Source organism: Misgurnus anguillicaudatus, chromosome 12 (assembly GCF_027580225.2).
Source record: "Misgurnus anguillicaudatus chromosome 12, ASM2758022v2, whole genome shotgun sequence".
Classification (NCBI taxonomy): Eukaryota; Metazoa; Chordata; class Actinopteri; order Cypriniformes; family Cobitidae; genus Misgurnus; species Misgurnus anguillicaudatus.
Genome location: NC_073348.2, coordinates 37716016 through 37741426, shown reverse-complemented (window position 1 = coordinate 37741426; position 25411 = coordinate 37716016). Strand labels below are relative to the sequence as shown.

The 25411-nt window shown below is 38.4% G+C and overlaps 1 protein-coding gene across 1 annotated transcript in view; it reads right to left on the bottom strand.

Annotated features, from left to right (window-relative positions):
• grk3 (G protein-coupled receptor kinase 3) overlaps positions 1 to 25364 on the bottom strand; it is a 75615-nt gene extending 50251 nt beyond the window's left edge. The window contains exons 1-2 of the mRNA XM_073874532.1: positions 23262 to 25364; positions 16539 to 16615 (exon numbers count right to left, since the gene is read on the bottom strand). Of these exons, the coding sequence (XP_073730633.1) occupies positions 16539 to 16615; positions 23262 to 23374 (190 nt within the window). The 5' untranslated portion in view covers positions 23375 to 25364. The remainder of the gene's footprint in view (positions 1 to 16538; positions 16616 to 23261) is intronic.
• Positions 25365 to 25411: the final 47 nt, after the last annotated feature.

The window sequence follows — 25411 nt, the reverse complement described above, 5'->3', positions numbered from 1 at the left end:
AGAATCGTCAAAAATCCATGCCAAAGTTTTTCTGAGTTGCGTCCATTGCTTCATATCATAAGTTGCTGTGGACCCAAAGTGCAGCGTCACATTTTAGTATTTACTACAGGCAGATCGAATAATTGGTTTTGCCGATTAATCGGCACCGATAGTTCATTGGTGGAACAATCGTCAAAAATCCATGCCAAAGTATTTCTGAGTTGCGTCCATTGCTTCATATCATATGTTGCTGCGGACCCAAAGTGCAGCGTCACATTTTGGTATTTACTACAGACAGAGCGAATAATCAATCGGTTTTGCCGATTAATCGGCACCGATAGTTGATTGGTGAAACAATCGTCAAAAATCCATGTCAAAGTTTTTCTGAGTTGCGTCCATTGCTTCATATCATTTTGAACAAATTAATTTGTTGAATAGATGCTGCATTAGCAGAGAAATAACAGCAGAAACCAAAGTTTGTCGTCAAGGCTGACAGGACGCCAAGATTAGTAGTACCTCAAACTAAAAACGTAGATAAATCCAACTCAAATGTATAATGTCATGATTATTTGCATTAGTTTATATCCATCTGGATACTTTTATCCATGTTTTAAAGCTGCATATTTTAAGAATAAGCGGCTGTCGGCTACATTAAAGGGATAGTTTGTTCAAAAATGATATTAAACCCATGATTTACTTACCCCCAAGCTGTCCGAGATGCATATGACATACAGTATGCATCTCCGACGGCTTGGGGGTGAGTAAATCATGGGTTTAATATGATTTTTGGCCGAACTATCCCTTTAACATATACCAAAAAAAAAAATCTGTTAATTTTTATCTTTTTTATTATAACTTGCAATAAACTGCTTATATAATATATTTTATTTATACATTTATTTTATTTAGTGCATTTTCATGGTTCAGTACTGTTCCCTCTTTGTGGGTTATGTGTTATGTTTTTATTCAGTATCCATTTGAAAAACTATCGGTCGATTAATCGGTTATCAGCAAGTACGGACCAACGTAGTAATCAGTATCTTTAAAATCCACTATCAGTCGACCTCTACTATTTACAACATTATTAGCATTAATGCAGAGCCTCTGATACGTAGGAAGTGCATTTTAATAGAAAAAATTATTTTGAAAAGCAGTATTAAAACACAAGACTGGATGCTTTTTTGAATGAATTTCACCTTTAGCCTTTATTCCTGGACACCATCCCTGTTCCCATGAGAGACTCAACAGACTGCAAGCGTAGGTCAAACACAATACATGTTTCTTATGGATAGTCACGCACTTTTCTGTGTTAAATTAGACTAAACAAGACAAAATATTTAATAAGCAATGCAAGGGGATATGTGGAGCTTAAACGACAGAAATCTAATCTCTTTAATAATCTCCTGAGCTTTCATAGGAATTTTGTGGGAAGATTCCATGCAGGCCTAGTCATACGACCCATCTCACATCACTGCTGATTTGACAATATAACCAAATCTGTCATCAGTATACCAGCCACACGCAAGCATTCGATCGATAGCGAGATGTGGGCTTCAGACGTTACAAGGGGGAAGCGCTCACAAGAGCTTGCAAACCAACACAAACCACACGCAGCCCGAAAAACACAAGGATCTACATGACTGTTTACTGCGGGTTAACGCGAATAAACCCCCACCATTTCCTGGAGGCCGTGAGGGGTGGTTTAGTATGACAGCAGGTTAATGTGTCTTTATTTTACAATGTCTTTCACCGAGGTGAGTGTCTTCACAAGGTTTACGAGGCAGGTAGAGATGGAACACGGAAAACTGGACAGCCCATTAAACACAAAAATACACACCCGCTGCAGACTCAGCAAACAAGTGTCCGTTTATTTTAGGACTAAATTGTCACAGCTCTATTGTACAAGCAACTTCTTCTTTTATTCTGCCATATGCACAAACTTCCCTTTGCATAGTTTCAATATCAATAACACAGCACAGCTGGGGGCAGGGAGCCAAAACGTAAGGTGACGTGAGCTCTGAAATGGCCCAATGGAGAGTGGGCGTCCCGACCGAGAAAAACGGATCATGGAGACCTGCAGCTTCTGTTGGGGTTCGAGTACAGTGACAGTACTTTTTCGCTTTAAGCATAATGACTGATATGCGATGAATCAGGCATTGAAAATGTGGAGTTGCGCGGCGGCCAAGTTTTTAGGCAAATGGGAGGGTGGAAGATGCGTTGAATGGTTTTACATTTCACAAGTGAGAAAGCAAAATGTCAGGTAGCATATAATGCATTAAAAACATGAAAACAAAATAGTAAAGCGTGCAGTGAGATAAATAACAAGCTAACTGTGGCACAGTAGCTGTGAATTGAAACACATATTTAAAGGAATATTCCAGTTTCATAAAAAAACTCACTATGTTCAGTCGAGAAGAAATTATTTTTTTGGAGGAAAACATTCAAGGATTTTTCTCAATTTAATAGACTTTTTTGGATCCCAACAGGTCACAGTTTTAATGTAGTTTAAAATTGCATTTTCAACGCAGTTTCAAAAGGCTCTTAACAATCCCAAACAAGGCATATGGGTCTTATTTAGCAAAACGATTGTCATTTTCATCAAGAAAAAAAGTCTTGCACTACCCGTGTGACACGCCAGCACGACCTTACGTATTACAGAATCACGTCTAAAGGTCACGCATGACGTATGCGAACTACCGCTAAAGTTTTTACAAGTGTGGAGAAAGAGTAGTGCTGGCGCGTCACACGGCTAGTGCAAGACAAGACAAAAGTGTATTTTTTAACAGATACCTCTAATGGGAATAGCTGCGTGATGAAGTGAAACGAAAGGGTTAATAAACACAAACTGAAGCAGATGTTGTAGAACGTCTGGCGAACGATGATAGATGGCGCAAAGATTGTAAAAACTGATTATTTCCCACTATTATTAAACATTATCTTAAATAAGTGTAACTACTGTAGCATGTAAATAATGCACATAAATAACGTCAGTAAGAGCGCTCAACAATTATCGAATCAAAAGGCACGTTAAACCTAGCTAGCAGGTTGCTCAAACAACAAAACTACCAGCTAACATAATTTAAATTTGAAAGAATTTTATACTAATATAATAACAGGCTTAAACAAACCCAAAACATAAGTCCACATACAGTTCTCACGGACATCCGTTTTATCCACTGGCTATCCTCCAGACAGTTGATGGACCATTTCGGCCGTGTGGCGAGTGTGCGCGTACGCAGTGTGAAGTGCGTGTACGCTTTTCTCCGAGATATTATCAACTGGCTAGTTATCCTCCAGACAGTGGCGGACCATGTATTTCTCTCATTTCGGCCGTGTGGTGCACGTGCCCGCTCGTGGTGTGAAGTGTGTCCGCGCTATTCTCAGAGATGCACTTGACGACCTTTTGTGCAGCAATTTTTTTTTTTTTGGCCGACCTAGTGAAGGCGGTAGGGTTTTCCAGCTTAGGCGGGCCGCCCGAACTGCAAAAGTGCTGCGTGAAACCCATGCTTAGATTGGTCAATCTAAAATTAGAATTTGGACAATCAAAAGGAGCCTTACTAAATACCCACCAAATAGGTCTCATACTGTTATACTATTGGCTAAAAAGCGGGTGCTACTATTGCGCAACGGCCAGCATATTGCATATTTTCTCAATACCGTGCAGCCCTACTGTTGGGGTCCAATAAAGTCTAATAAATTGAGAAAAATCCTAGAACGTTTTCCTCAAAAACGTAATTTCTTGACTGAACAAAGAAAGACTTAAACATCTTGGATGACATAGGAGTGAGAAAATGATCGAATTTTTTTTAATGAAATTGAAGACTAAACTCCGAAGTCGTTGACTAAACTCCGCCCACAGGAATACGTCAGTCACCAGCTTTGGCTCAAACGGCTCTGCTAAGCTAAGCTGTGCGAATCACAACACATTAAACAAACTACACAATCAGAACTCGATACGTATTTCTGAAGGAGGGACTTCACAGAACAAGGAAGACATCAGCCCGTTTTGAGGACAGTGAAAACAGCGCTATACAGATAAGTCAATTGTGTGAAAAATACCATGTTTCTTTACACGTGAAACATGAAAAAAATTATTCATTGAATTTAATCAATTTTTTTAAGGCAAGTGGTTGCAATCAATCCATTTAAGCCACATTTAAACAAAAAAGATTAGTAACGTAAAATAAAATATAAAACTTTTATTTAAATGTAGCTTAAATAAATTGATTGCAACCACTTACCTTAAAAAATTGATTACATTCAATGAATAATTTTTTTCAGTGTATAAACACAATCAAAGCTTCAAAAACACAGAAAGAATGGGAGCTTTAACTTAAGCTTAATTTCACATTTATTAAGCATGATTCACATTTTTACATGCTACAGCTCACAAACAACCTGAAATGATGCCGCCAAGGCCACATTGCCTAAAAGGCAGTCAAACAGTCATTTTACTCAATTTTTTTTTAGATTTATCATGTGGTTTCCTTCACAGCTAAAACAAAGGTGACAGATGCAGCATCCTTAACAGCATTCTAGATTATGTAATTTTCCGGTCATGCTAAGGTAACAGGTCTTCAAAAGGTTTCTTCCTATTTAAATGAAGAAACACACATTTTTCATACAAAACGCAGACTTGGAATCCTAAATGTCTCATTTCTTCAAACTAGATTCCCAAAACTCCACCACACAGTGGGAAACTCCCATGGCGGAGCAGCTTGGAACTGAGGATCTTTCTTCTGGAACCTGTGGCTTATTTGTCAAACTATCATCTCAAAACCGTCAACGTATCTGCAGGAGATTATGGCACAATGCCATACATAAAAGGAAAGTCACAAGTTTCGTTTGAAAAGCAGTGCAAATGCTGCAAACATACAGGCGCGCGGTGACGAGTGTGTGACGGCTAAGTTAAAATAGTTCAGACTAAAGTCAACAGGATGCTACGTATCGCAGAGATCTAAGATACAGGATACATTTAACTCTTTATAAAGCAGACGTTAACAAAAATAACCAAAGTGCAGAGTCACGCGACCAGAATAAACACGTGATCATATAACAAAAACACACATGCAAATATGGCCCAGGCCTGGGAAAATGACTACACGGCAACCCGCAGCATGTAAAAACCCACATGGGCCTTTGGCCAAAACCGGATGGAGGATGAGACGGCAGCAGAGAAAACAGACCGAAATGATTAGAGAACTACACACAACATGGTGACCGGCCAAGAGACAAAGGTTCTGTGAAAAAAATACTAAAGTCACGGCATATAACAGACCATTCTAGATTGTTACGAGGACCAGGAACAAACGGCGTTATCTGGACATGAATTAACTCGATACACGCTACTACAAATGAACGTTTTAATCATTTTGTCAGCTAAATCAGCAGGATACTCAGTGGAATGAGACGGGTAAATGTTCACCTCATCTTGCAGTTACCAATGTTCTGAAGTTTAAGGACAAAAATTAAGTCATGCAAGTAATGTGTTTTTATAATAGAGCACCACTGTCACTTTCGAGTACCCGTGCCCATCACGCGTGCACAGAGGTCAGAGTCTTTGTGATGTTGGTCGCTAACAGGGATGTCTACTAAACTGCAGGACACAACTTGTCTCCCACAAGGCTCTTCAGTATAGATTTTGGTTCTGATCCAAAACCTACAGAGCTTATCTTACCGTCTACTATATAGGCAGCTCTCCTCAGAGGAAGTAACTTAAGTTAAATGTAATTTTATAAATCATTGATTTGAAACTATATAGGCAGCGACCACACAAAAAGCAGTTTCATTCAATTATATGGAAATTAAATATTACTTAAACCACTTTTTGTAATGTTTGTTCAACGGTTCGCCACAGTAATGTGATACGTTCTTTGAATTACTTTTATCTGGGGGCTTTTCTAACCAAGTCACCATACTATGCATTTAATAGGCTTCATTTTATTCAATTGACAGCCCAATCCAATGGCCATGTTTTAGATTTAACCCTTTTATTTAATACTTTCGGATTTAAATTAATTTTATTTTACATTATATGTTAGTGCTGCCTCACAATTAGTCGCGACTCATCGTTTGCAGAATAAAAGTTTTTGCTTACATAATATATGGGTGTGTATTGTGTATAATAATTATGTATGAATAAACACACAGACATACATCTATTTAATTAAGAAACAATTGCATGTGTATTGACATGTTTATATTTATATCATTTATATATATATATATATATATATATATTTTTTTTTTTTTTTTTATTATTATGTAAATATATTTTTTCCTAAAACTATACATGTATGTGTGTGTATTTATATATACATATTATTAAACACAGTACACACACATATATTATGTCAACAAAAACTTTTATTCTGCAAACGATTAGTCGCAACTAAACGTGAAGCAGCACTATTTTATATATATATATATATATAATATAGATTTTATATAAACTTTTATGTAAATAATATATTTAATAAGACTTAAAATGTAAAAAAAATGTAAAAGAAGTTTTGTGAAGTTGTGAAGTTTTAGCTCAAAATACCATATAGATAATTTATTATAGCATGTTAAAATTGCCACTTTGTAGGTGTGAGCAAAAATGTGTCGTTTTTGGGTGTGTTCTTTAACATGCAATGAGCTGATGAAATGCAAACACTGATCACCATAATGGTGGTTTGCTGAAATTGAAACTCATTTCTGCTTCTCATTTCTCTCTCTCTTTCTCTTTCCTAAATGGCAGTGCCGTGGTTGGATGGTGCAGATTAAACCTAAAACTAAAACTAAGTTACTGGGTTGATCTTTTTCACATTTTCTAGGTTGATAGAAGCACTGGGGAGCCAATTATAGCCCTAAACATGGAAGTCAGATTTTAATGATATGCCCCTTATAAAGTATTGAAGTTATTGCAAACCATTGCGATATGTACAAAACCAGTACATTTTGGGCTTTCCATTGATGTATGGTTTGTTAGGATAGGACAACTTTTGGCCGAGATACAACTATTTGAAAATCTGGAATCTGAGGGTGCAAAAGATGTCCAAATAAAGTCCTTAGCATTAGCAACACATATTACTAATGATAAACACATTTTTTATATATTTATGGAAGGAACGTACAAAATATCTTAATGAAACAATCTTTATTTCTGGCATCAAAGAAAAATCGATAATTTTGACCCATACATTGTTTTGTTGGCTATTGCTACAAATATACCTGTGCAACTTATGACTGGTTTTGTGGTCCAAGATCACATATGCACATTCATGATATTTTGATAATTTCAATATATCTTCCTGAATGCACTGCCAGATAAAAACATTCACCAAATGCATAAAAATCACACTATGATGCCTTAAAATGCTGCCTACATAGCCAGTTAAAGGAATAGTCTACTCATTTTCAATATTAAAATATGTTATTACCCCAACCAAGAACCGTTGACACATCCCTCCACCATCCGTGCGCGCGCACGCAAGCGCCGGAGCGCGCCGCGACGCTTCGATAGCATTTAGCTTAGCCCCATTCATTCAATTTTACCATTTAGAGATAAAGTTAGAAGTGACCAAACACATCAACGTTTTTCCTATTTAAGACGAGTAGTTATACGAGCAAGTTTGGTGGTACAAAATAAAACGTAGCACTTTTCTAAGCGGATTTAAAAGAGGAGCTACATTTTAAGGCGTAATAGCACTTTTGGGAGTACTTCGACTCGGCGCAGTAACACCCTCCCTCTCCCATTATGAGAGTGAGAAGGGGAGCGGACTTTTCAGGCGAGTCGAAGTACTCCCAAAAGTGCCACCACGCCACAAAATATAGCTCCTCTTTTAAATTCGCTTAGAAAAGCGCTACGTTATATTTTGTACCACCAAACTTGCTCGTATAACTACTCGTCTTAAATAGGAAAAACGTTGATGTATTTGGTCACTTCTAACTTTATCTCTAAATGGTAGCATTGAATGAATGGGGCTAAGCTAAATGCTATCGAAGCGTCGCAGCGCGCTCCAGCGCTTACGTGCACGCACACAGATGATAGAGGGATGTATCAACAATTCTTAGTTAAGGTAATAACATAGTTTAATATTGAAAATGAGTAGACTATTTCTTTAAATAGATTTTGAAACCGAGCTCATGTCTGCCAGGTTCCCCAGAGCCCTACCCAGCATCCCAGGCAGTGATAGGAAGAGACGAGCAGGCCTTCAGCATTGCAAGAAAAGTGTTTATCCCCAGAGGTTAATATAACTGGCTCTGGTCTTTGTAAAAGCAAAGTCTGGGCCTGAGAGAGAGAAGGAGCGGGTTGGAAGTAATGACATTGACTGACCAATTAATTCTCCAAATCCCTTAGCAATTAACAAAGACTGGCGGATCAAAGAAATGTCAATTAATGCGATGCTTGCACATATACACGCATGCATGTGCAAACTCACGGTGTGACAAGCTAACAAGAACACGCATCGATATATTGCGCTCTTGGGCGTGTATCAGAAACGGCTATATGCGCATTTGGTCTAAAGACAAAAAGTGAAACCTTAACTGTTAATAGGCATTGATCAATCGGGCCAAATGATGCTGTCGGGAAGAAGATGGGTTGAATTATCCACCATATCTGCACATAATGTGTTTTATTTGTTTGATTCATCAACATTGAAATGGTCGATTTCCTCTTTTAATTCATCCTTTAATTTCATTTGCCCGGTTGCCAAGCAAACATGGGATATCTTCAGTGTTCTCATAGCAACCACAGTTGCTAGGCAACACAAAACTCTCAAATATCCATTCCAGAACTCTGACAGATGGAACGAGAGAGAGAAAGAGAGAGAGATGTGAAGGGTGGAGGAGGAGGGGTGCACAGACAGTACAAACATGAAGAAGCCAGGAGGAGGGTAGATGGAGGAACAGCATTGTAGATGGAGATCAGAAGAACATTATGGAGAACCGAACGGCTCCCTCTGTCTTCAAAGCCACGAATCGGCTGAAAGAGATCGGCGAGATAGAGGGATGGTTTTACAATGTGTGCCGTCGCGGATGGTGTGTGCCATGTCCTTTGACAGCTCTGGCTTGTCATCGTGAAAATAATACGGATGATAAAGAGGGAGGCGGAGTCTGCGTGATAAGTGATGGTTTGGAAGGGAGCAGGCCAGGAAATGAAGAGACTGCTCATCTGGTTATGCACGACCGTCTCACAAATGAGCATTCAGGGGTAATGGTGGCATTTTGACCTTGTCTGACTTGACAAGTTAAGCTGAGCTTGGTTTACTAAGTGATGCAAACAACTGTACCGATAATACATCTTTGGTGTAAATATTCACCACCTGCAATCCGACGTGTGAAAACGAACACGTTTGCGCATATAAATTAAAAATCTGTCATTTACTCACCCTCACATCATTTCGTAACCATCTGACTGACTTTTCTTTGCAGAACACGAACCAAGCATTTGGATAAACATCCACAAAGAGACCGAGGCTGCCAAGCTTAGAAATAACTATATATTTTTTGCATATACTGCGTGCCTTACAAAGTCATATTATCATATTCATTGTATTGTATGGTTTCAGAGGACTTTAAATATATAATGCAAAAATTAAACGGCCTTTTTGCAACTTTTTGCTGATCGCTATATAATTGGACAAAGGATCAAATGCGATCTTCAAAAATGTTCAATAAAATAAAGTCAAGTCATGCATGTTCATAACAACACATCCGAATCTGTTCCTTTAATGATGTAAAGGAAAATATTCATGAAACGGGCATTTATTTCTGCATGTATTGAGCCATAAAGTTGAGCATACTAACAAGAAAGAAAGCAGGCGAGGTAAGAAAGCTATAAAAAGAGAGCGAGACAAAGACCAACTACACTGCAGTACAGAATCTTATCAGTGTACAAACATCAAAAATAATAAATGAGGAGCTCAGATGCAAAAAACGCTAAATGCCATCTCCGTCAAAACTGAGATAATGATATTAAACTGAATGGTCTCGGCACGTATTATATGTTCGTCAAATACTTTAGCCTCAAATCTGCTTAATTGCAACCCTTGAGTTATTCATAAATTCAGGTCATACTGGTTTGTTGGCAAAATCCATTAAAGACAGAGTGCACAATGTTTGAAAAACCCTTTGGAAAAGGGAGTCGGGCTGACTACCAAAACACACATGTAGCCAATAAGCAGTAAGGGGCATGTCGACTAACCAACATCCTTGCAGGGGTAGCGTATGTGTGGGGCGGGCCTATCAAAAGAAGGTCCATTGGGGTAGGGGTGTGTATGTTTAGGTGATTTCAAATGTCAACATTGGCTTTCAAACATTGTGCACTCCGCCTTTAAAAGTCTGAAGAAAAAGGCTAATTCACAAGATGCACTTAGAGGGTTTTGCATCGGAGCTCTTCAAATCTTCATAAGTAATAGAGAGGAAATGTTGGATTGACAACATTATCAGCCCAAAACATGAGTCAACCTGTCATATTTCCACAGAGACACCTGCATTCGCTGATACACCAAACCTTGTGCTAAACTGAGCTTTCATCTCTGCACTGTGTTAGCGCTGCTTCACGTTATTTATTGCACACGGCCTTGACTTCCTAGACAAGACGAAATGCTTGAACAAATCAAAGCATCAATGCGACATGCCTATTGATTGAGTATGAGCGTGATCGTAAAGCGATGCAGAAATGGAAACAAAATATTTTATTTGCACCTGCGAGTGCAAAGGGAGAACAATGGTAGCAGTAAAAGGTGAAATGTTACGCTTGTCTGGTGCAATCAAAGAAGGGAAGCTTTTTCCGCCATTGTGCTGGACAGCTGTGGGGCATTGCCGTGTGTTATCTGGTCATGTGGCTCGTAGGGATTTTAAACCACTTCAGAGTGGAAAAATGCATTAAAAATTTTTGCCACACATCAAAATATGCAAAGGGAAGGACTACGCTCTCTATAACAACTTAAATAATGGGTCATCATTATTGGACGTTCTTACTTAAGCTAGTGAACCTTACTACTACTTTTAAAACTCCTCTCAGCCAATACGGCTGTGACGAAGCGCCGCGTTTCCCATTAAAATTATCAGTCTGAAATCTATTCTGAATCGCAAGACTTTCATACACAGCCCTTGCGTGTACTACGGCTCTTTGATCTTTAGGAAGTCCTTATCAATCTAAAACCACTATGAGATTGAGTCATTTGTAACAGTGGTTTTCAAACTAGGGGCCGGGAGATGGTGCCAGGGGGGCCCCAGTTTTATGACATTTTATGAAATACATTAATTTATCATGAAGTTTGTGCAATTAAACCTAAAAAAATAAGGCTACTAACCAAAAGCACTACTTTTTTGTATAATTTAATGTTTTTTATTAAAATGTTGAGTTTTAGAACATTTTTTGTCACAAATTTTCTTTGGGGGGGGGGGCGCAAAGGAATGCACCGCACACAGGGGGGCCGCACACTGAAAAAGTTTGGGAACCACTGATTTATAACATTCATTTAAAAAAGCAATACTTATCAAACATGAACATTAAAAATTTTCTTCATTAAATTGTTTTAATAATTTTCATGATAAAGAACAGCAATATAAATTTGCTTCTAGACATTTTCTGGAATAGCGTTTGTAATGGTACTTCGTCTGCGGCACAAATTGAGTTTCTGCACGAAAGCGCCCTCTGGTTTTTGGATGTGCATTTCACCATAATTCATAAAAATTCATTCTTTAAAGGAATAGTCTACTCATTTTCAATATTAAAATATGTTATTACCTTAACTAAGAATTGTTGATACATCCCTCTATCATCTGTGTGCGTGCACGTAAGCGCTGGAGCGCGATAGCATTTAGCTTAGCCCCATTCATTCAATGGTACCATTTAGAGATAAAGTTAGAAGTGACCAAACACATCAACGTTTTTCATATTTAAGACGAGTAGTTATACGAGCAAGTTTGGTGGTACAAAATAAAACGTAGCGCTTTTCTAAGCGGATTTAAAAGAGGAACTATAATTTACGGTGTAATAGCACTTTTGGGAGTACTTTGACTCGGCGCAGTAACACCCTCCCTTCTCCCATTATGAGAGGGAGAAGGGGAGCAGACTTTTCAGGCGAGTCGAAGTACTCCCAAAAGTGCTATTAGGTTATCTGCAAGTACTTTGTTGTTTTTTATTTTTAGCTGAGTTTACCGGATATTACGTGTTGACCACGAAAGCCGCTTGTTTATGTTGTTACTGCTGAAACCGTCTACATGGGTTTTTATGGCGATGCCGATACTGATATTAAGAAAACTGTATAGCACAGATTGGCCGATATAACACAAATGTTATTATATTGAATTAGAGACAACCTGAAAATTGGTGAAACTAAATAAACATTTGTTATGAATAATATTTATAATATACCCTTTTAAAGTACTTAAACCATGTTTACAAGACATAATGTGGATCTGACATCTCATGGTACTGTTTGAATATTTGTGTTGAACTAGTGTGGTTTTGTGAGACACAACATAACGTAAAGTAAAAAAGTGAATAATGATTGGTCATTTTACTATCTGTCAGACTTTGGCTTTACATTTAGTGACACTGAGTGTCTTTTCATTACAAATAACAAATTTAAGTAAGAGAAATTTACTGGCCAATTGAAAAGATTTATTGGCTGATGCGATAATAAAAAAAATAAAATCGCCCGATTTATCGCCTTCGGCAATATATTGGCCTATCACTAATCATAATATTATCTAGATGATTCCAAATGTTCCAGTAAATTAGGTTCGGTGGCCAACAATGTAGTTTGTCATTTTTACCATCCAAATGCCTTCATGACCCCAATTGTCAAACCGACTCATATCACTAAAACAAGCTGGCACTCCATCATCATTTTCAACCAACAGACACCCCTGAGTCCGGGCTTTTCATCCTCGTGTTGATCTCTACATCTCCTCCTGCTAAGCAAGATTCATTTCTATTAATTTCTCATGCAATTTTAATAGTAAAAGCTACTTGCTCCCTATTAGGTCTCGTATGACTAGGCGGATCACAGGGTCTTCACAGTAGGAAGTGACTTGATAAAAACATTGAGTACTTTGTAGGAAATCTAGATGGGCTAGGTATTAACTTGATGCTTTGAATTGCATAATGCACATCATTATTTCATTAATCCATTTATCAAATAAAACTTGAAATGCCACAGCATCGAGGGTTAAGCTAAAGACAGGAGGACGCAATTGATTATGCAACCAGCTCCTGGGTCATTATCTGCCACCACTGGTCAGATGCAAAACCAGACATTTGTCATTCAAATCTGAGGTGGTGAACTAGCGGCACCACAGAGAAATTTGTTTTCCTGCTTTGCATCTCTCTTTAGAGAGGACCGGAGATATCTGCAACCTACTTTAGATATTTGCATTAGTGAAAATTCTTCTTTCGGCAAATTAATGCATTTTTTGTTGTTGCTTTACTTCCTCAGCATGCGATATGTACTTTTATTATAGATTTAAATTTGCAAACTTGTTTCCCTGTTGAAGTCACGAACAGGTTTTCCGGTCAAGAGAAAACTTTGTTTGTATACGCCAATCACAGTGGGTTTCTGATCTTAAACTTGGGTAACGCTTTTATAAAAATATAATAGATGTGTGTTTACTTAAATATGCACATAAACTATGAATATATAAAAACACTACTTAACTCATTATGTAACCTATTCATTCCTTATTGGTATTTTCCCATTTTTATAACTGTTTCAACATTGTTAAAAATACAAAATAGACTAAAACGCAAGTATCAGAACATGTAGTGACAATTATTTCTTTTATCATATAACCATCTGCCCATTGTTTAGATTACAGCTCTGCACACTACAACCTTTTACCCAACCTCAACTCAAAGAGGTGCATTCTGGGATAGTAGTTCCCATGTATGCTGTGTACTTGTTGGCTGCTTTTTCTTGATTATCTGGTTTCAAGAAAAAATGACTGCTTTGTAAAGAGATTCATATGGAGCCACTATCTATGATGTCATCAACACTGAATCTATTATTTAGGAAGGATCTAAAAATGACAAAATAACATTGGTAAGTATTATTAATAGAAGGTACTAAAAAGTGATCAATAGGATCAATAAGAAAAAGACTGCACTGTAGCTTATTAAAACTGGCGAGCTATGCAGGTCAATGCACAACTTAAACCACAGACCAAAACGGATGTAACCCGGGTCTGCTCAAATGCTAAAAGAGACCATCTACTATTACAACATCTTAAATACAGCAGCAACCACTTAACAAGAAGAACTGATAACTTGGTTTATCTCATTTCTTTAATAATTAACCTAAACTTGTGTGCTAAAGACTGCAGTGAAATAATCTGTTAAATTGTTCTCTGATATCTACATAGAAGGTATGTGGCTTTACTAAGTGCAAAAACTATCCAAAGATGAATTTACATGTCCATTTACAACCCTAGGATTTGCCTTTAGTATGAAATGATCTATTATTACCTTATTTGAAAGCGTTATCATGAATAATAATGTTGAGCTCTACTCTGATTGGCTGTTTCTCAGAGCAGCTCATTCAGTAGCTCTGTGTGTGTGTAAACAGATCTTATGTTTGAGTCTGTATCAGATAAAGTTACAGATTTTAAGGAATTATCAATTGTTTGGAGATTGTAATGGACGTTTCTAAAGGTAAGTTTGTGATTTTTTCGGTATGGACGTGCAAAACGTAACTGTAACGTCAATAGTAGAACTTCAGCATAAAAAACTAGCATATAGCATTAACTAGCATATAGCGCTAACTGAGCCGTCGCAACTTTGTTTTTAGCATTGTAACAACATTGTAGTTAATTTAATCAATGTGTCATTTTTATGTAATTTAATGTAAATGGGGGCATACATCTCGACTGTAACGTCACAGTTGGTGTTATGTTGACATTGGCCTGTTTTCCAACGGTCTTTTGCAAGCACAAGGTTTACACGAGGAGGAAACAATCATGTTTGAGGCTCACGATATGTCATTACCATGTACGCAACTCTTATTATTCATCTATGCCTGCGTAAATGGTGAACGTGATATCACCACGTAAGATGTGATCCTGGATCAACACCATTGTTGGTCCTGGATCAACATTTTCATTAACCAATCAGATTGCAGGATTAGGATTAGTGTGTATGTTAGATTTAGGTTTAGGATTGGGTTAGGGGCTTTTAAGAAATACTCCTCAAACTACTATTTCACAGTATTTTAAGGGTTTAAAAATGGTTAGGGTTTGAGTTAAGGGTAGGTTGGGGTATCTTTGACTAAAACGTTTATCCAGGATCACATCTTAAGGGGATCGCACACCGGCCGCGCAGGCCGCGTCGCGTCGCGCCTAGGAGAACTCGGAGGTATTGTAAACCGGAAGTGCACATTAAATAGCGCGAGCTTCGTCAGATAACGTCTATTTCAAAATGTAAAATATACGTTAGCAGCCAATGTTACTTGTTAATGATTTGGGACACATATGATGTTATGTAATGTTAAACTGTGTGAGTGGCGCTGTGTGGCGCGACAGGGATTTGAACAACTTCCTGAGTCACAGCTGGGCGGCGCGGACAGGCGCCACCTGTCAGCGCCGGTGTGCGTACTCTCATAGAAAACAATGTGTTACATTTTTTTAGAAAGGCGCGGCGCTGAGCTGCGCGGCCGGTGTGCGATCCCCTTTACTTGGTGAAATCACGGCGACCCTACGTAAATACAGTTATACATTCTACGGCACCTTTCAATGATTTCGCCATTTACTCACCCTCATGGAACCAGACAATTATATAAGACTAATGTGTATACTAGGTCGATTTGAAACAGCACAAGGGTGAGTAAATTAAGAAATTTTATTTTTGGATGAAATCCTTTTAAATAGACCTGCATTATATCTCAATTAACACTGTATAACAATCTGCTATCAGCACTATCATGCATAAAGGAAATGTGTGAGAAAGAAAGTGAGAAGACAAAAAAAAACTTGTACAGTTTCTCACTTGGGACTTCAGACACAGAAGTAAGTAAAAATTAAAGTTAATCAAAATCTGGGGCTGGCTGGAGCGCTCCCATGATGCCATTACAACTTCACACATTACAGAAAATGCTATTTTTCCCCTTAAGTTCTGCATGCATGGAAAAAAGATGCTTTCAGTTTTGTACCTGAGGTTATTTGGCATATGCATTCATCAAACCACAACAAAAGCGCATTTATACAACATGCCTGTTTCACAAAGACTTCAACTGTTCAGGTGACTAATAGAGAAAAGTAGACGTAGCTGCCAGCGATTATAAAGAACAAAGAGCCGTCTTTGACTTCGACAGATACGAAAAAAGAACAAGATCCTTATTTAACTTCATAGTGATTAACATGTCCTCTTCAAGTGCCCTTGGTGATTTCTAGACACTTATTCGATGAATTATTCTTTCTTCTCACTCGGTAAAAGCCATTTCCCAAAGCTGTAGCAAGAATCTCGTGTCGAAAGATTTTGAGAAATGACGACATCAAGAATGTCCATATTTAACCTCTGGTCAGTACTAATCTTGTTCAAACTGACATGCAGAATTGAGAAAACTCACCAATCTTCTGGTTGAAGATTTTGTCAAAGGTCAGTTCGTCCCGTTCCTCCAGGTACTTCTGCATGACACTCCGAATACTGCAAGAAGAAAAAATTACAAGATTTGATTTCAACACAAACACAACATATACCAGCTGAAAAAAGTGCGTTTTGTAAATCATCTTTGCCAACAAAACAGTATTTCTAAATTGCCCGAGGCCAGGATTAAGCAGATTTGAAGTGAAAGTATTTGGTGAACTTATTTTTAAATACTTTCACTTCAAAGCTACTTAATTTCAGCCTTAGGTCATTCAGCCAGTAGCGTGCGTTTAATATCACTATCATGTTTTTAACATAAGTGGCTTTTAGTAGCATTTGCACCTTGAGGAAGTCAACATGCTACCCTTCCACCCTGATCCCGGCCTTAGTTTTGATCTCTCCACACAACCACCTGCTCAATTTCTCCACCCATAGCTTCCCAAAGGAGGGCATTGCCGGGCTGCCCTAGGAGAGGGTGTTAATGAGCTACAAGTTTGGGAGACTGAATCAATTAATCAATTAATATATATGTGCAATGGATGCTCTGTTTTAATGCTTAAATTATTTTAAGTTTACTAAAAAAAAAAAAACATTGTTTAGATGATCCAAGGTTTCAATTGAATGATATAAACGAATAAAATTTTTTATTGCATTCATATAGTGGCAAAACATCCCCTTAATTTGAACATTTTGTTATATATATAGTAGGGGTGTAACGGTACGTGTATTCGAACCGGACCGTTTCGGTTCAGGGCTTTCGGCACGGTGCACAGGTGCACCGAAAGGCCGAATGCATTTTGTGTGCGCCTGTGCGGAACATAATACGTGCGTTTCCGCACGAACATATTAAGTGGCGGAAGTCTCCGCGAACAGCGCAAGTCTTCTGTCAAACATATAACATAATTCGTCCCGCAGAAATATTTTAATATACGTAGTAGAATATCCGATTTATTAATTATGTAAACGTTTACGTGACGTATCTAAAAGCGCATGTTAAACGCGTGTCAACGTCACGTGCTGCTTTGTTCTTTCAAAAGTGCGTGAGAGGATGCGCGGCTTTCGTTGCTACGCATTCATGAGATGCGCTTTTTGTGACAGCAAGAATTAGGATTGCGTGATCAGATTTTTCATCTGCATATCACGTTAATCATATAATTGTCACTATGCGATCAGCTGGTCGGGACAGAGAAGATCTGTATCCAGGGATTACTCAGCTGTTACTCAGCTGCGGAGGGGTTCGTTACAGCTTACATTGACGACACAAGCAAAGATTAGGAGAAACATGCAAAAGATCAAAGATGGCTAGGTATGCAACTCACTAATCTCAAAATGAGTGTATAATAAGTATATCATCATGTTGCTTGCTATGCAGTTACACATAGAGCAGTAATATTATTTTTATACAGAGATGGTACATAGCCAATTCAATACTGTGAGTTAAACAATCCAAAATAAATCAAAACAGAAATTTTTTGGTGGCAAAAATGTAGGCTAATAGTTCATAAATGTATTCAGGAATTGAATTTGTTAGTTCAAGGTTTTAGTAGAAAAAGTTTAAGAGAAGGTTAAGAAAAGAGTTACCTTCTGTTATAAAATAATGAAAAAAAGAACTTTGCAGAAGTATTTTATTTATTATTTTTTCATTTTATATATATTTTATCTGTTATATTTTAATAAAGTGTTTAAAAAGTGTAAACAAATTGTAAAAAAAAGTTTATAGTAATAAACAACCTGCAGTTTAATGTTTCCATTTCTCCCTTACTGTACCGAAAATGAACCGAACCGTGGCTTCAAAACCGGGGTTCGCACCGAACCGTGATTTTTGCGTACTGTTACACCCCTAATATATAGGGATGCACCGATATGGAAATTTTGGCCGATACCGATAACCGATAATTCTTTATATTTGGGGGCGATAACCGATATATATATATATATATATATATATATATATATAGGCCGATAAATATTCATATTATTTTCACTATGAAAAACTCCCATACTATGTCACAGAAAGCACCAATCAAAACTCCAGAAATGAGCAAGTGAAGTGGTTCATCAAACCAAAATAATCCATCATTTATCGGCTTTCATTTATCTGCCTAATTTTGCTATCAGACCGATAACCGATAATATTAAAAATAAGCAGTTATCAACCGATAACAATATGTCGGCCGATATATCGTGCATCCCAAGTTATATATTTTACATATTGCATTAAATACTTTTAATCTAGTCGACTACAAAAGCTACCATTTTAGCAATTGCAGAACAAGCACATAAATATTACGACACACATCAATTATTATCATAAGAGTGAAAAAAATCTGTATCACCCAGTCCTAATTTTAAAGTCTACATAAGCAGCGAAAACCTCTTAAGCCCTTTTAAGAAATAAACAAACTTTTTATTTATTAATGACAACCTGTTTTACTCCGGCAGCGCATTTATATTTCATGGCTTGGCCTACATTACCATTATGACACATAACTAGCCTTTGGCAACTGCAAAGTGCCATCTATTTAAAAACCACAGACTAATGGATACCATTTAAATGCAGGATTGCACCCTTGCAGAAGATATTGCATTCGACCACAACATCCTCGACCCCTTTGTGCCCGACTCTTGACACATTCATCTCTTTCTCTTTCTGTCTGCAATCTCATCTGTTCAATTCCACGGTCCGTCCCCCTCGAACGTGTACGTGGCTGAAACAATCTCCAGTCTCCTCTACTCGTTTTGCTGTCAAACAATCCCGCCATCCCCCCCGGCCCATCAAACACTTCCAGTCATGCTGTCAAAATCTCACCTCTCTGCCAGCAGGCTAAGGACTGGCCCGAGGAGAATGTAGCGCTGCTCTGCTATCTCGATGGCCCTACTTTCTGTGCCGTCAAAGTGCCTTCTATTTATTAACCTAAAATGCATTTATTGCTGCTTGTTTTGTGCTTGCATTTAGTTTGACGGTAGATGTCTTTGGTATTATCAGAATAGCTATAACTTTGTCAATATTGTGCCACAATTCAGATGTCGCAATGTGTGCATCTGCAATAGTCGTGTCGCAGAACATGCATAGCATTTTTTTTCTTTCGAAAGGAAAACTATTTTGATTTCCTTTACCAGTGTTACACTTTACGAGAATGTTTAAAACATCAAACAGAAACCACAGATTCAGTAATGTTTTACCTTGTGATAAAAATAAATACGGTTCCAAAGAATGATTTAATAACACGATCTGGTCACGTAACACGATGTATGTAATACCATTATGCAACTATTTTCCTCAAATTTAAGAAATCCAAGTCACGTGGCAAAGTCGTACCGCAATACACGCCGCAGAAAAACAAAATATCACAATGTCAGTTCCCACCAATATCATGCATCCATGTAAACCCACAAAAGTTTTTTAACTATACATCACAAGGAGACTTTGACGTTAAACGCCTCAACTGTTATAGAGACATTTAGGTCAGAAGGTGCAGCTAGGAGTGGCATGACGCTTATGAAGTCTGTAATAATGCTAATTATGAGGACACTGATGTCAACAGCTAATGCTTTCACTCCATCCGTGGTAATGCCGCCCTGCTGTGGACTACAGTAATCCCTCAGAGCAAACAGAGCCACTAAAGCAGACTAATCACAATAAGAAGCGGATGTATGGCTTACGAATGGAAAAGCCAACCCCCATTATCATTTCAAAGCTGTACCGCACATTACCACATCTGGGGAGACTAAATAGCCCACCGGCACATGCATCATCACGGCCCATGGAGAGATGTTTATATTAGCCTTTGTGTAGGAAGGACGATGATTAACTAAATAAATTTTGCCACTTGCTTGCGTCCTGATGCGGACTTCTGTTTCACTAAGCAGTTAAAAATAATTTGATGCTTTGGCACATTTATATAGTCTAAACAATAAAAGTATAAAAGAAAAAGTGTTTATTGTGTTTTCATTGTAGGACGTCATTGAAAGTTTTATGTAATAAGGGTGCACTCACACCATCCAAACCAAACCTCGCCCGGGCCAGTTTGGTTAATCGCCCTGGCTGGCTTACAGAGGTGGGCTCCAGCACGGTTTACTTGGGCTCAGGTGCGGAACGCGGAGAAGTCAATTGCGCGACCACCTACCTTCATTTGCCTTCATAAAAACCTTCTGATGCACGCTGCAAGGTTACGTGAATGTCCGAGCTGCGCACGCGACAGACCAACTAAGCAATATGATGGCATGTGAGAGGTTTGTGTGTGTCATTGTGCACCACAAAACTCCCAATAAAAACACAGACTTAACATTACATTGGGTTCCAGTGTTAAGAGAGCGCTTTACTTCCTGCTTTCTTCAAAACAATCGCATCCTAATGACGAACCTGAGCATGGTTTGGTTTGGATAGTGTGAGTGCGCCTTAAAACTATGTAAAGGAAGTTTAAACGTTGTCGAAAAGCAGATAAGGACTACTTAGGGTGTCCTTAAAGGGACACTTCACTTTTTTTAAATGATATTACGCAGCGCCCGAAAATAGTCACCTTGGTAACTTTCAATAGCTGGGGACTATTTTCAGGCACTGCGTAATATCATTGCACCTGCTGTACCCATGGTACAGCAAGCAAAGTCCTTGATTATTACGCCGGAATAAGAGTATAATTCCTAGCCACATCGGCCTAGGAAATTGCAACTTGAAATTTTCTGTCATTCTTTGTACACGATGTAACTACAGAAGAGTCAAGTTTTAAACAGGAAAATATCTAAACTCTTTGGTTATTTTTGAGCGCGATGCTAATGGTCTAATCAGATTCATGAATTATGCTAAGCTATGTTAAAAGTGGAACCGCCAGACCCGGAGATCGGCTGAATGGATTCCAAAATGGTAAAACTCAATTGCTTAACTCTAAATAAGCCATTTTCAAAGAAAGTTAAATGTCCCTTTAAAATTAACCTTACAAAAATCCACTTACTTAAATCTACTTTAGACTTATTGCATTACTCACAAGATAAAGTTTATGGTTGATAAACTTATGGCATGGTTGTAACTTCTGCTTGCCATTTCCAGACTAACTGTACACTATTATGCGCAACTTATTTAGCCAAAACATCAACCACTGACAAAATGTTAAAGGCCTAGTTCACAGTAAAATTTACATTATGTCATCATTTACTCACTCTCAAATTGTTCCAAACGTAAAATGCATACATTTCTTTGTGCTGATGAATACAGACATTTTGAAGAATATTTGCAAAAAAGCAGTCAGATCTGGGGCACCATTGACATACCATAAAAATAATACAATGGAAGTGAATGGTGCCCCAGATCTGTTTGGTTTAAAATATCTTCATTTGTGTTCAGCAAAACAAAGAACTTTATACAGGTTTGAAACAATGTGAGGGTTTGTAAATGATAACAGAATTTTCATTTCTTGATGAACTATTCCTTTAAATGCATGCTTGTAAAACAAACCATTGCTAAGTTAATAGAAAAAAAAACATGCAAATAAAGTTCATTCGAAGGGTGCCATGTACAAATCTCTGCACGCTTGCAATTGTTTTCCCACTAAGACATGTGTTAGCGTCAGGCGTGGTAGTTTATATTTCCAAAAACAAGTCCGCATACTTTTAAGCGGTCTTATCCGTTTACCTTCAAACAATACTTGCAACCACAACGAGAGATCACTTGTAAGCGTTGCATTGTTTTATGTTTACATTAAGTGTTGCTTAAAACTTCCGTGGTTCCACGAAACGTCTCTGAATCCTAGCTACACAGAGCCACACGTTTATGTGCGAACTCTACAATAAAACCTTCTTTGTGCGGAAATACAAGCTATACATTATAAACCGACAGCCACAGTCCAGACTATCACCATAGTGATTTTATGAGATGGGCAAGCTATGAATTTTTAAGGAATACCATATCATTAGTCTGGTCCAGGTTTTAGTTTGTTTCCAAACAGGGCCCTTCAAATGGACAGTTTACTATATTTTTTTATCATTGCAGAATCTGTACAGCGCCAATAACAAAACCCTAATATACACTAGGGGTTAATAAAACGATATTAGGTACATTAAATCGTCTGTGTAATAACTGAAACACAATCAGATGTCTCCTTCAACGTTTTCAAGGCCTAACCATCAACAACAACAACTACACAAAACACAAGCAAGAGGACATTTGTAAGCCCTGTTGAGTATGCAACAGGAAAATGTGAAGTCCCTATCAGTACTTCGACCTGTTTACACTGAATATCAACCTTAACTTAGTTCAAATCTACAGGTGATAAGAGACATTGACTCACAAGGGTGAATTTTCCCAGCAGGCCTTAGTAACTGCAGAAGTATCTAAAAATACCAGAGTGCGCGATATTTCTGACAGGAAATTGCAATAGTTATGATACTTATGAGTTTATACACCCAAAACAACGTTAGCATCAGGAAACACGTTCAAAAACCAAAGCCACAGTACCTTGCAAAAAAAAAAAAAAAAAAAACATGGTACCTTTATGTCAGCAAGGTAGTCAGTTATCATCAAATGCGTTGACATGCTAATAATCTGTTGTGACAGACACCATTTAAACGACATTTATATCGCTTCTTTATAACCCAATATGTGTGTGTAAATTAACAAAACATGTTGACGTTACAAAACCCCGCCTCTTAAATTAAAATTTCTTGGAAGGTATTTAAATATGTTGAAATTAAACGACTGATGCGTGATGGTTACCTGGGTTCAGGCAGGATGATTTTCTTGCTCGCCCGGGCCGCTGGAGTCGATTTGCTCTTCTCCATCGCCATCAGGTAGCTGACATCGGCGAGAACCGCTTCGAGGTCCGCCATCTTCAAGCCCTCTTGGTCGAACCGAGTCGTAAACTGTACCAGAACCAGCGGTGAGAAGAACGTGAGGCAAGCGCGCTCTGGGAGCGGCGGCGCGCGGACTCAGCACGAGACGAGCGCGGGAGCTGTGGCGAAGACGACGATGATGCGCGAGCGAGGCGCGAACATCGGTTCCAGCCCCGGTCGTTAAATTTTCTCTTTTTTTAGTATTTCAAAAATCAGCCATCATTTTTCTGGTGCACAAGCATAAATATTCAAAATCTATATGGTCCGTATCTATGTAGCAAACGTCGCCCTCAGGTCAACTAACGTTACAGTTGCATAAATGGCTTCTCTTTTACAGAGGAAGAGTGTGCGTATATGGCATCTCCTCCCGAATCAATCAAATAATTCAAGATGGTTATAATGATAATATCGATAACGCTATTCTTTCCCCCTCCACCACCCACCCCCCTCGGGTGAGTTTAACGCGAGAAACCCACCTGCTGGTATAATGACCGTCGAAAAATTACACGCGTGTCAATGTGAGCCACGGTGCATGCAGAAGGATGGAAATGACGGCGGTAGCAGGTTAACTACGAATGCATGGACGCTGGCCTTGTGTTACAAATGCAAATAAAGCCCTAACTGCGCCCAAATCAATGCGAGCCTTTAAAATCGATAATATCCTTAAGATATTGCAATAAAAAAGCAAGCCAGGTCACTGGAATAGAAATCACAAACGGGAAAATAGGTGACTATTAAACGGCAATATCTTGTTTCGGTTTTCAATTTAACCTAGTTTAATCTCATTTAGCAACTGACAGCATACAAACAAACCAGAGATAAAAAAACGAGTGCTGTGTATCCTCCTCTCCTCAAAAGGCGTAAAGATGGTGGGAATCAAAAGCCCAAATGGTTGAGGAAAAATAAATAATGGCAATCGATGCGACGAGTAGGTATTTCCTTAATATCCAAAAACTGAGTATCCGTCAAGATGTAATAGATAGATATGTCTATATCCTGGTTATATCACAAACAAATCTCCATTTCGGTGGTGTGAATGTTAAGATCAGCTGTCCCTTCTCTTCTTTTATAAAAGCACTGATCAGATCCAAGTCGGCTTTCCTGATCCCACAAGCCAATTAAAGAGCCAAAATTAAAGTCTAACATTCAAATAAACATGCAGGAGTATTTTGCCAGATCCCATCGTTGTGCTACTCTAAGCCTTGTGCAATGCGGACAGTTTTATCCTTTTAAAGGATGTTAATCTATTTATATATTGAGAGATATGCTGTAAGCAAATGTTGAAATATTGCTCTACTGCAGCGTTGATACGAGGGGGGCGCTAGAAAAGGAAATAAGCAAATGTGAACTAAAGCAATCCGTGTTTCCTTTTTCTTGAAAAAAAAAGAGAAAAGTCGCGATGGTGCCACAAAACGTGGTCCGGTGAAACAAACAAAGATCAATTACTGTGATGAAATACGTCGGTTCTTGATCTGTCAGGGCATAAAAATGTAAAAGATACAGTTGAGGTGGCCCTGAAATCTCTAGATCTTGCGGAACTTCACATGCATGGCTGTGCGTCTCAAACTCAAGCTTATATGGACGAAACTATGAGTTTAAAAAACAACAACACAACGTGGTTTTCAACTCCAATCTTCTTCCTCACGGCTCGTCCCGGGGGTTTAAGTGTAGGTTTCTCCAAAAGATGGTCGATTTTGATTTTCCGATGTTATTGGCGAAAGAAACGACTCTTTTCTTTTCCATCCGTGTTTGGGTCGTAGATCCAAGTGTTCATCTCTTCCGACATCGCTTAACGAAAACACAACATCCGTCCGCATAAAACCCTCCGGTCCGATTTAGTTCACACACCCCGAGGAACGAGTACCTCTTGACAGTTCTCTGGGATTAATCCTTGTGGGAACACACGACTATTTTATCTTTTTAGTGCTTGGTGTGAGCTGAGCCCCACGGCGCGTCGTGAAGTGAAATGTAGTCTGAGAGCAGCACTTCCTCCCAACGGCAGATCCGCCGCAAAAACCGGCACTGGATCAACAA